The sequence below is a fragment of the Dreissena polymorpha genome, chromosome 2 (assembly GCF_020536995.1).
Source record: "Dreissena polymorpha isolate Duluth1 chromosome 2, UMN_Dpol_1.0, whole genome shotgun sequence".
Classification (NCBI taxonomy): domain Eukaryota; kingdom Metazoa; phylum Mollusca; class Bivalvia; order Myida; family Dreissenidae; genus Dreissena; species Dreissena polymorpha.
This window is the reverse complement of record NC_068356.1, coordinates 95011241-95028130: the sequence shown is the minus strand read 5'-3', so window position 1 is coordinate 95028130 and position 16890 is coordinate 95011241. Positions and strand designations below refer to the sequence as shown.

The 16890-nt window shown below is 36.7% G+C and overlaps 1 protein-coding gene across 5 annotated transcripts in view; it reads right to left on the bottom strand.

The window, feature by feature from the left end:
* LOC127868123 (4-aminobutyrate aminotransferase, mitochondrial-like) overlaps positions 1-16890 on the bottom strand; it is a 96800-nt gene that overhangs the window by 73945 nt on the left and 5965 nt on the right. For all 5 annotated transcript variants that reach the window (XM_052409743.1, XM_052409742.1, XM_052409741.1 and 2 more), the window contains exons 3-4: positions 2990-3107; positions 1207-1256 (exon numbers count right to left, since the gene is read on the bottom strand). In XM_052409743.1, the coding sequence (XP_052265703.1) occupies positions 1207-1256; positions 2990-3107 (168 nt within the window). The remainder of the gene's footprint in view (positions 1-1206; positions 1257-2989; positions 3108-16890) is intronic.

Here is a 16890-nt window from a genome sequence, read left to right as displayed (position 1 = left end):
TCACGTGATAATCAAGATGGCGACGTCCATGCCGAGACAGTTATTTTTCGCTGTTTTATACCCTTTATAACTTTTGTTTAATTTTTAAATAACGCTCACTTTCCAGCAATATCAGCAAAAAAGGGTGTTTATTTCGTATTAAATTCGCTTTATATCTCGACTTTACTCCCCACAAATGTTCTTAGTGGAGCTGTTATTAGGTCATCCCGCTAAGACATTTCGCAAAGATTTTCGAATTCGAGATATAGAGCGAAAGTTAATACGAAATAACGCTAGTAGCTTTCTTGCTGATATGGCTTGAAGATGAGCGGCATTTGAAAAATTAGCAAAAGTAACAAACGGTATAAAACGGAGAAACATATCTGCCACATCGCAATCTTGACTATCACGTGATTACCTCCTCTGAAAATAGTAAAAGATAAATTTTCGCTATCGACCGAATCGTCATAGAAAACGATTACGTAGAAAGCCTACGGTTTCTTCGAATGTTCGTGTCCGTTTTAATGGTAGGACGGGTTCCCTTTGTGAATTGAAAATGGTCTAACTTACCCTTAAACCTCAAATCGTAAAGTGCATGCATTTACATGGATAACATAATTCCCAATATTGATGGCAATTTCAACGTCACGAGTCAGTCAGAACTCGTTGAAGCACCTGTATTTTAATATTGATTATGCAATCTCATGCACACAAATGCATATTTTAATGGTAATAAATTTTAATTGTGATAAACGACGACCGGTATGCGTGCTTTGCAGTAAAGTTTTATGAGTAGCATTCAAATTGATAAACATGGTGTGCGTTACGATTACCGCACTGAATTATTTATGAGTGCACATATTCTTATTTACTTATCTGAAGTTTCTGTATGAAAATTAATATTAAACAATTATCACGTTGCATTATTCATATGCATGTGTTCCGAAACAAACATGTGTAGTACAGTATTGTCATAACTATATTATCTTCGTCATGCAAAAATGTGTCTTATACCATATGTGACCAGCGTAGCTTCAGGTCTTCTGCCTGTCCGCTTGATATTCACACAAGGTTTTGTGGTCTCATTAGAGGACAGTGTAGCCTCTGACCAGACTGCGCGAGTATACGCAGGCTGGTCTGGAGCTACGATGGTGGCAAATGGCATAAGACCGATTTTTGCATGACGCGGCTCATATTAACCTTATGCTCGTTTAATATTGTTCATACCAGATTACTCGGATCTGTAACGGCTTTGATCATCGCTGGGTGGTTGTAACCTGAAACACATGATAAGGACAGCCATATTTAACTTTTCACTATGAGGAGAAACATTACACATTTGGTGTCATCCATGCACAAGAAAGAACAAAACTTATAACCAACGGTTTATAATGTTTTCTCGGCGTTAACTTACTTATCTTAAATCAATTTCGTGTTCTTATTTTCTTTAAGACATAGCAATGAATAAAGTTTATGTCAGTTAACCCATTCATGCCTAGCGTCCTGAAAAAAGGACATTGCAAACAGCGTAGACCCAGATGAGACGCCGCATAATGCGGCGTCTCATCTGGGTCTGCGCTGTTTGCTTATATTATGCGGCGTCTCATCTGGGTCTACGCTGTTTGCTTAAAGGAATTTCTTAATAAAATATTCTAAATATCGAAATAAATATACTTGACATCCCTAATTTTGGAAATAAATTGATCCAATTTAGAAGGATGGGAGAGTCCACTAGGCATAAATGTGTTAAAGTAATGCACATGCATTCATGTACGTGTCTTTGATTGCATGTTCCACATTCAGCGCCATCATTTAAATCGGACTTCATGTAACGTTAAAAAGGTAATAATCGCGGAAATCGATACGTTCGGTAAAGCTTCTTTCTTGATTTAAGGGGATTTTTATTTGGTATTAGATTAGATTGTGATATCTACACAAATGTGAATAATAAAAATTCAAGACAAACGGTCTTCAGGCATATCGAAGAACGCATTCTTTCCGACCCTTTCAGAGTTAAATATCCTTTTTTGAAACGATACACATGGAGACGAACAAGCCCCAAACAAAATACTAGGCTCGATTTTTTTTTTCTTGTATAACCGCCCTTATTTCCAGCATTTCTCGATGTAAATATTCTACAAATCTTCTAATACGATCACTCAAATGTAATTTTGTCTTTAAAATTTACTTACTTTAACGATGGCGACGGTCTATGGAAGAATAATATTAGTCTCAAATATCGACTACATAAACACTATTAATAAAACTATTACCGAAATAAAGCAACATATATGGTCCCCGTTTATAATTTAAAATTGATAAAGTGCATGATATAAAAGATCACCCATAAAATTTACGTTTGACGAGCTACTCTTTCTCGACACGTAACAAAACCGAATGTGAAGCTATTCAACTTTTATATTGCGACTTTAAGCATGTCACTCGATTAATAGCAGAATGGTTTTCTAGCTGTAACCATTTTTCGAAATGACTAATATGCCTTCTTTTTTACTGGGACATGCAGATAAAAATGGACTCTTAAGCCTTATATTTATTTTGATCAAATGTATATTTAAAGTAATAAAATGAACCAAACTCGACCCACTCTTAAAGCAGCAAAATCTTACATTGCCATGTACTAGATGAAATTAACTTTTTTATTATTATTTGAGGTAAAGTAATGAATGGTAACTAGTGTCACCACTTTTTCAGTAGTTGTGAAAAGAGACATAATAAGTCATGTAATGTCAAAAATTTCGTAAGCAAATGTTTATATTGTAAAGTTTAAGTTATAACATGTATAAAATGTGTTGTAATATGCACATATATTGCCTGTAAACTCTGTACGGCGTGAAGTGGGATGCCCTCAACCCACGTCGTACACCTATTGACTACAACAAATTGTTGCAGTTATCATATACATATTTCAACGGTCACATGTTAAGTGATCACTACTTGAATCAACAAATCAGGAAGTATAATACTGACAACATTAATAGTACAATATTACCGAGCGGAAGTGACGAAATCTGCGTGAACAAGTCCAACATGACGTTCCCGTCAACGTCGACGAGGTAGTTACCGCAACTGACGTCATAGTCGCAGAAGAAGTGGACCGCTCCTACATTCTGCAATTAGCAATCGTCGAAAAAATATGAATATGATACTCAAACAATGTATTGGTCGACTGATGTGTATTAAACGGAATCCGGGGAATACTGCATGTCGCACGTCGACCTTTGAGATAGAAATACAACAATCACGAATCAAAGCGACGCACGAAACGATACTCGTCAATTTAAAACAACAAGCATCAATTAAAAACGATTCACGCCATTCAAACATGTGATTGTCGCATCGTCGCGCCATATGACAAGAAAATGTTGCAATGAAAATGCAGTGTCTTCTTGAATTGTCGCTTGTGATTGTACAATTTCGTTTGTTGCTTTGATTGTCGGGTGTCGACCGCAAAGGGCTTGAATAAAATTTGCTTATGCCTAAAATCATTTACGGTTAAACGCGTATCAAGTTAGTTAAAACGGCAACACAAATCGTCTTTTGATTGATTATCAAGTATTTATATTATTTTTATGATTATTTTTATTAACAGATAAAATAAAATGCATGGCAAGGAATGCGTTAATTATAATACAAATACTAGAAATGGCGCGGCAGAGGCCGACGCGTATCCCCACGCCGAATGTTTGACCTAGGTGTGCCCCAGGGTTGGTAATGGGGCCATGCATAGTTGAGATTGACCGTATTGTCATAAGAGAGGTTCAGTATCAATTTGAAGTGAATCGGTGTAGAAATGAAGAAATTATAGTAAAAGGCAATTTTGGGTGGGTGTGGTCTATGTGGGCGGGGCGCCCCAGGGTTGGTAATGGGGCCATGCATAGTTGAGATTGACTGTATTGTCATAAGAGAAGTTCAATGTCAATTTGAAGTGAATCGGTGTAGAAATGAAGAAATTATAGTAAAGGCAATTTTGGGTGGGTGTTGTCTATGTGGGCGGGGCCCCAGGGTTGGTTATGGGGTCATGCATAGTTGAGATTGACCCTAATGTCATAAGAGAAGTTCAGTATCAATTTGAAGTGAATCCGTGTAGAAATGAAAAAATTATAGTAAATGGAATTTTTTGGTGGGTGTGGCCTATGTGGGCGGGCGCCCCAGGGTTGGGATTGGGGCCATGCATAGTTGAGATTGACCCTAATGTCATAACAAAAGTTCAGTATCAATTTGAAGTGAATCCGTGTAGAAATGAAAAAATTATAGTAAATAGAAATTTTTGGTGGGTGTGGCCTATGTGGGCGGGGCGCCCCAGGGTTGGGAATGGGGCCATGCATGGTTGAGATTGACCGTATTGTCATAAGAGAGGTCCAGTATCAATTTGAAGTGAATCGGTGTAGAAATAAAGAAGTAAATGTAAAATAACCTAAAAAAATGAGTGATAATTTCTGACGCGGCCCCACCCCAACCGCTATAACTTTTGACCCAGGGGTCAGATCAAAATTCCAAATAGTGCAGGGTCGCACATATGCTCATAGCTACCATGTGTGTAAGTTTCAAGGTTCTAGTCCTTTTAGTGTAGGAGGAGATAGTGGCCAGGACGGACGGACAGACAGACGGACGGACGGCGGAGATAACCACAATATCCCCACCTTTTTTTCAAAAAGCGTGGGGATAATAAGAATTAAGAACTTAGAACAATCAAGAAATTGTTTTGTTTTTCATACGGGCATATGGTAGACATGTACGATCAAGATGTAAGTGATTCATGTTTGTAAATAATGATACATATTTCATTAAAAAGACGCACACAACTCGTAAGACATTCTAGCCAGATAAACAATACGGACGAGACCCTCACATGGGAGTCCACGTAACGGTTAGAAACAATTCCGAACTTTACCTTTCTGCTCTCACCGCCCCCCCCCCCCCCTTTTTATTCTATAGTTGTGTTATAAAGCCCATAAAGTTATGCCCGAACATCTGTCAATAAATACATTGAATGAGTACATTACTATCAACTCAACAGTAAAATAAACAGGACTTGACTTATTATCAAAATAGGTCACGCGATAATATCCGTCGATCGTGAGATACAAATTAGTGCAACGGACTGACCCTGTCCCTAACTGAACTCTAGTCAGGTTGTTCATAAATTATCGTACACCCAGGAAGATAAATAAAGTTCAAACATACATATGTTTACATGTACTTGTAAACAAATCCTTTAACGTGCTAAAATTAATACAAGTTTATGCTTCCGACAAACCATTATACAACGTATCTATGTTTTATAGGACACTCTACAAGATTTTAAAGTGTTTTTAACATCAACATGATCCATATAATATTTTGGTAATTTTAATGAGTTATTACATACACTTAACAATTGTATCGAGCATTATCACAATGATTCACATAAAATACACTTTACGATGGGTGTTCGAAGAACGCGAACGAATAATTACGTGTATGTGAAATATTGTCAGATGATAAGCATTCGGCATCGATAATCCTATGTTTAAGCGTATTTCTTTCACAGAGTATAAGGGTATTTTATGTATATATACATAATACAACATCCTCGCAACAATATGTTGGCATGTGATGCAGAATTATGTATAAAATACATCAGCCAATAAATCAGCACACTTCCCTTTGATTACACTGATTTTACTGATCATAAAAGAAATAATAAGATATTACGTTTGAAGTCAGCGAACATATGTTTACCGAAGAATTATCCGCCGTTTTTATTCGTGTTGACAAACAGGCGGATTTAAAGGTCGCAAACTCGCTAAAACAACAAAAGCAGTCGTAAGAAAGACTAGAGGGGTGACAAATGTCATTATTCTCGTACTGTCGCCTTTTTTCATGTGTTTTGTCGTTCTGGGTTTGTTTCGTTCTTTTGTTTTTGGTGTAATTGCGACCTACTTTAAACCTGTCCACACGCTAGAACAATATGACAAAATCAGCCTCCATACATACCAGAGTAAGTATATTAACCTTTATTATGTTACGATTTGCCACTATAGCGAGTGCTCGTCAAGCAGATTTACAATCTGTGTTATTAGATTGGAGTATAGGCGGACGGGAGATCGGGCTTGCGGCGTCAAATTGGTTGTTTGCGGTCAATAACTTAACTCATTTATGCCTAGTGGGCTCTCCCATCCTTCTAAATTAGATCAATTTATTTCCAAAATTAGGGATGTCTAGTATATTTATTTCTATATTTAAAATATTTCTTACAGAAATTCCTTGAAGCAAACAGTGCAGACCCTGATGAAACGCCGCATTATGCGGCGTCTAATCTGGGTCTACGCTCTTTGCCAAGGCCTTTTTTCTATACGCTAGGCATAAATGGGTTAAGTTTGCATTGGTCACTCTTGACAACATTTTTTTGCAAGCTTGCATGGGCATCTAGCTTGGAAATGTATTTGCGTTTGGTGGTAGCGATTGCACTGAAATCACGTGCCCAGGTAGCTGACGTGCACACATATGTCGCATTTCATTCTACGCCATTCGGGTCAAGGTCGGGGTCACTGTTACTAAAAATAGAAAATCGACAAACAGTTGGGTTTCTTGACGATATCGTCCGTTTGGATCAATCTTAATGAAACTTCGGATATAGAGAGCTTTCACGTAGACCTTGGGTCGGACTATCTTTGGGGCTAGAAGTGTATCCGCTCAATAAATTGAGTTTGAATGGAGCCATTAACCCTTTGCATGCTGGGAAATTTGTCTTCTGCTAAAATGTCGTCTGCTGAATTTCTAAAATTAGCATTTTCTTCGATTTTTTTCAAAGAATACTATCAGAATAGCAAACAGTTTGGATCCTGATGAGACGCCACGTTCTGTCGGGGCAAGGCCAAAGTCATTTTTAGTAAAAAAGATTTCTTTACTCAATTTCTTGATTTTTGAAGGGGAATGGTGATGAAATTTTCTTCGATAGTAGCCTAAATACAAACCTAGCTTGGTTTGATTAAATTAAAGTATATTGATAAGTAAAACGTTGAAAATTCTATTTCGTGGAATTGTGGTGGCACTTTTTCTATAATATGTAATACGCAATATTCTTTTGTTAATATATATCGTGCCCTATTGTACTGGGCTTGGTCAATCAAAGCTTTTTTTTTATTTAACGAACTTAAAATATTAGTCTTCCCAGTCTTCCTAGTTCTGCCTAATTATATATGTATCGTTAGCTCCTGTAAGTTTAGCTTTCATTGACTATTTTTGAGTGTTTTCCACGATGAATCCCGATATTTTAATTTGTCTTTGAACATGCTGACATTGAAATGAACGTCAAAGATTGTACACGTTTTAAGACGTCACATTTGACGCGTTCTTATTTATGACGTCACAACACTGCAACCATAACAACAACTTTAACAGTTTGTTTGAGACGCATGTCCGTATTTAAAGCGCAATATGGGGAAGAAAATTAGAATATACAGGGGTGGGATTCTCGTGAGGCGAAAAACAGACGACAACGATGTCGAGCATGACCCGGTCAAAATTAAGGCCAAAATCGAACAGCGTGAAAAGGAGAGAATGGTGAAGGAAGAGAAACGTCTAAGGGTTAAAGAGGCTGATCGCAAAAGGCGACTTCATCGATGCGCAAGGAAGGACGCCAAGAGGGCAGTTTCCCAACATGCAAAGCACGGCGTTACAACGGCTGACGAAAATGGCACACTGCGCGTTGCAAACGAACCGCAAGGTGATGGCGATATAGCACGTGGAAAAGATGCAAACGACACTGACGGTGCGCAAGACAAGCACGGTGCATTTGCAGTCACGACGATCTTCAGCTTGGACGAAGATGTCAGCGCTCTGATTATGTTTAATTATGATCACTGACATTCGAAATAACTTTGTTAGCTGAAATGAACGTTTGTTTATTGCTGTAGTGCATGTAGTGTACGTGCAATTGCATGAGTATTGTTAGTGTATATGTAAAGCTATACTGTAATAACTTGAAATAAAAAAAGTTGTACAGATTGGTTTATGTAGTTGCAGTTGTTATTAAATTGCAATCAAAATTTACGTCCGGGTGGTTCTCAAAGGATGTGTCTGCAATTGCATATATACCCAAACATAGGGAATTGGGTGATAATAAAAGTGCGACGATGCGACGAGAAAATGTTCAAAACTAATGTCGCGCCTTGTCTTTAAGTGTCGCATATCGTATTAAATATTTGAGTATCGTGCCATTCGTCACTTTTATTGTCGTGTGTCTAGCGAGTCGTGTGACGACAGGCAACACGTTGCGTGAAAACTTTGCAGTAAATATGACCTTTAAAGTTCAAGAGCATATTCCTTATTTGACTTTCGTTTTAACTTATGTATTTTAATTCGATTGCATCGATAGCCTTAGGTTTATTGAACAGATATCGAGCCCGTTTCCTGAGTAGAACCAGTACTTAGTTTCTTTGAGGGAGATCATAAGAACGCTCCCACAGCGGACATCGTACCCGTGAACTACTGGCCATTTTCTTTAATGTGGCCGCATGACACAGTTTTAACTTCAGATTACCAAGTTTCGACAACAGCCAAGATTTTCTAGGGACAAATGTTCTGACTAAGTTTCAAGAAAATTGGGCCATACATGTCGCATCTGCAGTGTTAAGAAGTTTTTTTTATTTAATTTGACATCGCCAGCTTTTTTTACAATCCATGTGATTCGGTTTCGAATTCTGGCGAAAATTATTACGATAAATATTGAATAATTTTGAATAAAACACATAAAGATTTGGGATAAACATGTGACCGCAATAGATTTTTCACAAGCTTTCTTTTCAATTCGACCATGCGACCTAGTTTTAACCCTACATGACCCAGTTCAAAACACGGTCGGGAAACTTTTCTGATCCGACTTTATCAAGATTGAGCAATAAATGTGGCCACATTTTTTTCCCGAAATTAGACATAACAACCTAGTTTTAAACACCGCATGACACAGTTTCGAACTTGTCAAAGATTTCTGTGATAACAATTTTCTTAAAAGTTTTCATGAACATTGGGGTATAAATGTGGCTTCTAAAATAATCTCAAGGGAAATGTTGACGACGCAAGAGGGATAAACGTTGACCACAAAAGCTCACCATGTGCACGTTGACCTCAGGTGGGCTATAGAAGGTTCTTAACCCATTTATGCCTAGCGTCAAGAAAAAGGCCTTGGCAAACAGCGTAGACCCAGATGAGACGCCGCGTGATATGGCGTATCATCTGGGTCTGCGCTGTTTGCTTAAAGGAATTTCTGTAAGAAATATTTTAAATATAGAAATAAGTATACAAGAAATCCCTAATTTTGGAAATAATTGATCCAATTTAGAAGGATAGGAGAGTCCACTAGGCATAAATGGGTTAATATCCCAAATCGTAATTTAGCACTGATTAATGGAATTCTCGTGCTGCGAATGCGAAGTCAAAATTCAATAGGACAGCAAGTATTAAAAAAAACAAAACAACCGAGTGCATCTTAACCGATTCTATTAAAAAAAACATTTTAGAGAAAAACATTATAGTAGCTTAAAATATATCACAGGAAACCATGAATATGTCCTATCTTAACAAAGTCCTAAACTTTAGTGTAAAACACTACAGTAATGGGTATGAGGGAGTTTAGCCAGATTTAAGAAGTGGCAGAGGAGCCTGGGTGACCTCCTTTGTGAAAATGTGTTGGATGGTAAACTGTTTGAATTGTAAGCAGCATAAATCCATGAGGTATGTTGTTTGTCAAGTAGAATTTGATGTTTATATTCAGTGTTTTTTTTTGGCAATTTCGGGGCCGATATTCGGCCCCATTCCCCTAAAAAAATAGTATATATTTTTCCCCAATTTTGTAGAAAAAATCCCCTCCAAAAGTAAAAAAAAAAAATAATATTTTTTTATTTTTAGAAACAACTGTCTAATTATAAATATATCTCAAATTTATTTCATAAACAACTAACAAAGTATATAACTATAATTAATATGATTTTTATTATTATAAAGAGTTATAAAATATTCAATTAGTTTTCCCAAATCAGTGGACTTTTCACATGAATTGCTTTTTTCCCAAAATGGCCAGGGAACTGTCTGATGTATGTTTATTGTGTCAATATTTGTTGATAAAAACATTCCAATTTGGTCCATTTTATTGATAAAAAATGCTCAAATTTGCCATTTTATCAATTTAAAAAAATCTCAATTAGACTCAAATTGGCTTGGAAAACTGAGACTGTCTGAAACTAATGTTCATTGATATATATTTAAGGAAAAGGACAGAGACATTCAGCTGTGAATATTACATTCATACATTTATGTGTATTCATATAATAAATATCATTACATATAAAATAGTGAATTTTTTATTTTCCCCTTTATCTAAAAAACGACGCGTTTTTCCCCTTTGGACGGGCCCCGCCACCATTCCCCTATAGGTGAAAAAAAACACTGATATTCATTGACACTATGTGGAATATGGAAACTTGGGTCTTTTATCCTAACACTTAGAAATGTAAACAAATGATTGAAAACGCACAGCGTATGGCCAGGAGATTAGTACCTGAATTGATGATATTGATGCTGGAACTTTTTTCAATAATGCTGAAAATAGTGGGACAAGAGGCCATTGTTTAAAACTTGCAAAACCGAAAGCACATATGTCAGTTCGCCTCCATTCTTTTGGACAAAGCGCAATCTCAGTTTGGAACAATTTACCTCAAGCCATTGTGACACGTGATACCGTAATTTCATTCAAGACTCAACTAGACAAATTAAATGAAATTATGGTTGGATAAGCGTTTTGACATATCGGAAGTGTGTTAATAAGAGTAAATTTAATAACTAGCGACAATTATCAAAAATACAATTCAGAACGGAGTGAAGATAATACAATTGAAGAAGGTTAAAGGGATCAATAGCTGTTAGAGCAATTGAAAGTCCATAGAAGAGAAAGGGTTGAAAAAGGTAGTGTTATTCTATAAAATTGTAAAAGTCAATAAAAGTACCGGTGTATCTGTATGTAACAGCAAATGGACAAACAAAAATGCAAACAATAGGATCCGGCATAAATGGAATGGGCTACTTTTTAACTGGATGGGGAACACAATGGAAGGGGGCACTTTTTAACGGGGTGGGGAATGAAATGGAATGAGCCATTTTTGAACGGGGTGGGGAATACAATGGATCGAAGGGGCCACTTTTTAACTGGGTGTGAAATAAAATGGAAGGGGACCCTCTTCCGTGCTATTCTTCTTTAACTAAATAATAGATAAGTTTCATTTCAATCCAAGATACTGACGACATTCTGGAGTAACAGTTTCCATAGAAAATATTTCTTTAAGCATTTTCCCACAGCGGTTTGGCGATAACAGCTGTTTCACTTTGCAAACTGCCTGCGGTAGAAAATTAGGACAGACCATTTATCAGTTTTGAAGGTTATCCACTCTGTTGTATCAATTTCGTAAACTCCAAACCTCTCGAAAGATAACATGTCCATGAACTTAAGCTGTGTGAATGACCGGCCTTATAACGTTCACAATAATTTCAATATGATGATAACTTTTCCTTAACCCATTCATGCCTAGCGTCTAGAAAAAGGCCTTGACAAACAGCGTAGACCCAAATGAGACGCCGCATGATGCGGCTTCTCATCAGGGTCTGCGCTGTTTGCTTAAATAAATTTCTGTATATATAAATTGTTGTATTTTATAAACGAATGTCTGTCCATTCAAGTGCACCAACTTAAAAAGTTAACGACCGAACCAAAGATTTACCGACCAGTCACCCATAAAACGTGAAGCGAGCCGACGCCGATGAATGAGATTTTTTTTATACGTTTGATGAATGGCTGGAAGGTCACCAAAGGGTCGAGAGGTCATCGGTCGTGTTTACTATTTCTTATGTTTGATAGGCAGTTATGAAAGATGCACTTGAAAAACCTCGGTCTTAAAGGGGCCTTTTCACGTTTTGTTAAATTGACAAAATTAAAACAAGATGTGTTTGTGAAACACAATGTCCCCCTATATGATGTTTGACCTTGTAGGATGACCTTGACATTGTGAAGGATGACCTTGACCTTGACCTTTCACCACTCAAAATGTGCAGCTCCATGAGATACACATGCATGCCAAATATCAAGTTGCTATCTTCAATATTGCAACTTTTCATAAAATAAGCGATTTGGGCCACATATATTTGATCTCTGACCTTGAAGGATGACCTTGACCTTGACCTTTCACCACTCAAAATGTGCAGCTCCATGACATGCACATGCATGCCAAACATCAAGTTGCTATCTTCAATATTGCAAAAGTATTTATAAAATAAGCGATTAGGGCCACATTTATTTGACCTCTGACCTTGAAGGATGACCTTGACCTTTCACCACTCAAAATGTGCAGCTCCATGAGATACACATGCATGCCAAATATCAAGTTGCTTTCATCAATATTGCAAAAGTATTCATAAAATGGGCGATTTTGGCCACATATATTTGACCTCTGACCTTGAAGGATGACCTTGACCTTGACCTTTCACCACTCAAAATGTGCAGCTTCATGAGATACACATGCTTGCCAAATATGAAGTTGCTATCTTCAATATAGCAAAAGTTATTGCAAAATGTTAAAGTTGGCGCAAACAGACAGACCAACAGACCAACAGACCAACAGACAGGGCAAAAACAATATGTCCCCCACTACTATAGTGGGGGACATAAAAAAAAAATGTTTCAGAATCGCAAATTTTCGTTGTAGTTATGATATTTGTGAAGAAACAGTAATAATGAACATTTACAATGCTCTAAAATATCCATTATATGCATCTTTTGACGATTTAAAACCCTGAAAATTATAAAGCGTTGCAACGGGAAACGATTTGATAATTTGGAGAGTTCAGTTGTTGTCATTGTATGAGCATGGATGGTCGAGTGGTCTAAGCGATGGACTTTTACTCCAGGGGTCAGTAGTTCGAGCCCAGGTGAGGGTTACTTATTTTCTGTTTTTAACTTTATTCTTATTTTTTACTGGAGCTTTTTAGATCCAATGTTTACATTTATCAATATATTTAGCATTTAATGACAAACTTCAATACATGCCAAAATCTGTGAAAAGGTCCGTTTAACCCATTTATGCCTAGCGTCTAGAAAAAGGCCTTGGCAAACAGTGTAAACCCAGATGAGACGCCGCATGATGCGGCGTCTCATCAGGATCTGCGCTGTTTGCTTAAAGAAATATCTGTAAGAAATTTTCTAAATATAGAAATAAATATACTAGACATCCCTAATTTTGGAAATAAATTGATCCAATTTAGAAGGATGGGAGAGTCCACTAGGCATAAATGGAACAATAAACAATGTACATTGTTGACATACGGCCATTTTCACTTAAACTGTAGAAAGTTTCTTGATTATCATCGAAGTCGCCCTAAAACAGATGCCATTTCCATATCTACTTTCCTTAATTTATTTATATTACAAGTCATGAAAGATTTGTCGTGTAACGTAATGTACATATAATATATATAATAATAGAAAAATCATTTGGAAGAGTGAGTTGTGTAACGTCATAGAACTTTCGGGTAGGGTATACATATAATATATATAATAATAGAATTTATCTCATTGTACATTATTGTGTTGTTATTGTCGTGTTATTGTTGTATAAACAAACTAATTTAGGAAATAGAACCTTCGGGTAGGGTGTAATGAAATTTGAAAATTGATTATGTAGATGTGTAATGTAATGGGTTGTAATGAATATGTTACTTTATGAAAAGTCAATAGAAATATTTCAGCGAGATGTAACTAACAGAAAACATGGGGGTCGTGACTCGCAAAATGCATATAAGCAATTAGTAAATACATTAAGCAAGATTCGTGACTCGTAAAATGCATATAAATGGTTGGTAAATACGTTAAGCGGGAGGACTGACGTTCCGATGCGTGTTCCAGGTGTGAATACACCTGTGAACACAAATTGGCTTGTCAAATTACATAGGGGCCCGCGATTACAGGCGGTGTAAAATCTGTAGGGATCATACATCATCTGTCTATATACGTCAAGATACACACGTTGACGTCCATTACTTGTTGACAGGCGTGGGTCACGAATTAAGCGAATACACAACGGGATCAGTATAAATAACCCTCAAAATAGGCAGACGGGACCTCGCTTTCTCTTAGGAATTATTCACGTTATGTTATTTACTTTGACTTTGAAATTATTATAGTACAATTTTGGTGTTAGGGAATAGAGTAAAATAAAAGAAATATTTTAGACATCAGAGACTTGTTTTATCTTCACTAAAGTACATCCGATTACGTGACACGTGTTTAACTGGTGCGCGGTGACAGGATCAACCAGAAGTACCACTTCTTTCACGGGCCAGAGGGAAGAAGACGTGCCGGACCTCCACAACGAACGGGCAAATATTCGGTGAGTGACTGACTTATTTTCCTATGGTTAATTATCTAAGATGGCAGATCAAGCGATTCCACAATTCTTTCAAAATTTAAGCGAACAAATTAGAGGAGTAACAAATGCTATCGGAACTCAAAGCGTCTCACAAGTAATTCAAACTTATGACGGAAATCCTAAAGAATACAAAAATTGGATCAAAAACATAGAGAAATATGGGGTACTTTCACGTTTGGCGGGGGATCAATTGAAGTTAGTAGCTTACCAATCTAGTAGGGGACTTGTTAGCGATTACATTCAGAGGTATTTGACTGATTTTCCTGATGAGTCATGGGCAACCTTAAAAAATGAACTTAAGATAAGATTCGCAGAAATCCAGGACCCTCATTATGCTCTCGCTCTCTTAAAAACACTCAAACAAAAACCCGACGAAAATGTCCAATTATTCGCGGAACGACTTCTGTCTTTATCTAGTGAAGCGTATGAAAATGTTGAGGATAACCTCGAGATGATCGAAAGTCAGTTAATTGGAACTTTCATTGACGGCCTGAGACATGATTATTTACGCCTTAAATTAATGCGAGAAAATCCAACTACTTTAGCGTTAGCAGTCAATTCCGCATTAGCCGAACAAAATGTAAGAGCAAGATTCGAATTAAGGTCACATTTGAGTCATAATCAAGTTCAAACACCACTTAATAGACCTGTTCCCATGGAAATCGATCATTTGAGACCATCAAACACTTGCAGGTATTGCAAGAGACAGGGTCATGTTATACAAGACTGTAGACGTAGGAAAAACGAAATAAATGCATACGCGGTAGGTCAAAACAATTACGCACGTAAGAACGAATATGACAAAAATTGGAAAGACAAAATAGACTGTCGGAATTGTGGAAAATTGGGACACTTCAGTAGAGAATGTACTCAAAGAAAACCATACCTTAATCAAAAAAACTAGGAACGTCGTACCAAAAAGGGGTCTATGGTAACGACGGAAACGTAAAGACGTATAATATTGCTTTGTGTGGAAACCCAAATTCTTGCCTCATTTCAATAGGAAATTGTAAATTTAGGAGCTTGATAGATTCTGGTGCAGAACTTTCTGTAATTAGTAAAAGAGCTTATGATCTATTAAAACACAAACCACCACTTAAAATGACAAAAATTAATCTAAAAGCGGTCGATGGTAACTCGCTATACATTCGCGGGAATGTAAAATTAAAATTTAAAATAGGGAGTATATATATTGAACATACATTTTTTGTCGTTGAAAACATTAATAGGAACGTAATACTAGGGAGAGATTTCTTACAAGACAACGGTGTCCGTGTATACTTTGACCTAGGATGTTTAAGAATAAAAGATTGTTATGTACCTCTGGAAGAAGATGTACACCTTTCGGTAATAGCGAGGCTAACTAGGCATACCGTTCTTAAACCACAAACCGCATATAGACTCCTTGCCAGGACGAAAAGAAACAGCTTACGCTCAAATCAAAATTATGACTTTACTGGAATAAGTAATTCTTTCTTTGATAACGAACCCGGTTTAACAATCGTTAACTCAGTAGTCAAGACAACGCGTGATCGTAAATTCCCTATTCTAATTATAAACAATACCCATAAAACGATTAGACTAAGACGTAATTGTCCCATAGGCCAACTTCAATCTATCCAAGATAATGAAATATGTTCTATCGAAAGCGTTATCAAAAACAATACACCCAAATCAGGTTTGTCTAAAGATGAGATTCTATCAGATTTACATGTCGCTGGAGATCAAAAAGAAAATATTCTTCCAATACTCTTAAAACACAGAACTCTCTTCGCAAGAAATAATTTAGAACTAACACAAACTACAGCAGTGGAATTTAACATCGATACAGGGGACCATCCTCCCATTAAATTAAGACCGTATCGAACACCATTAAACAATAAGGTATTCATAGATAAAGCTATTGACGAAATGTTAACGGCAAACATAATAAGCCCATCGAGAAGTCCGTGGAGTTTCCCTATTGTTTTAGTAGACAAAAAGAAAAATAACCTTGATTCAAATAAAGATCATAAAGAAGAGAAAAGATTTTGCGTCGATTTCAGACAGCTTAACAAAATTACAAAACCAATTGCATATCCATTACCATTAATTGATGATATATTGGCGTTATTAGGGAAAAGTAAATATTTCACCAGTTTAGATTTAATATCGGGTTATTGGCAAATACCTATAAAAGAAGAAGACAGAGAAAAAACGGCTTTTGCTTCAGGGTTTAGGGGTCTATTTCACTTTAACGTTATGCCATTCGGTGCGTCTGGGGCGGGATCGATATTTCAAGAATTAGCTAATAAAGTACAAGAGTGAGTTGTGTAACGTAATGTACATATAATATATATAATAATAGAAAAATCATTTGGAAGAGTGAGTTGTGTAACGTCATAGAACTTTCGGGTAGGGTATACATATAATATATATAATAATAGAATTTATCTCATTG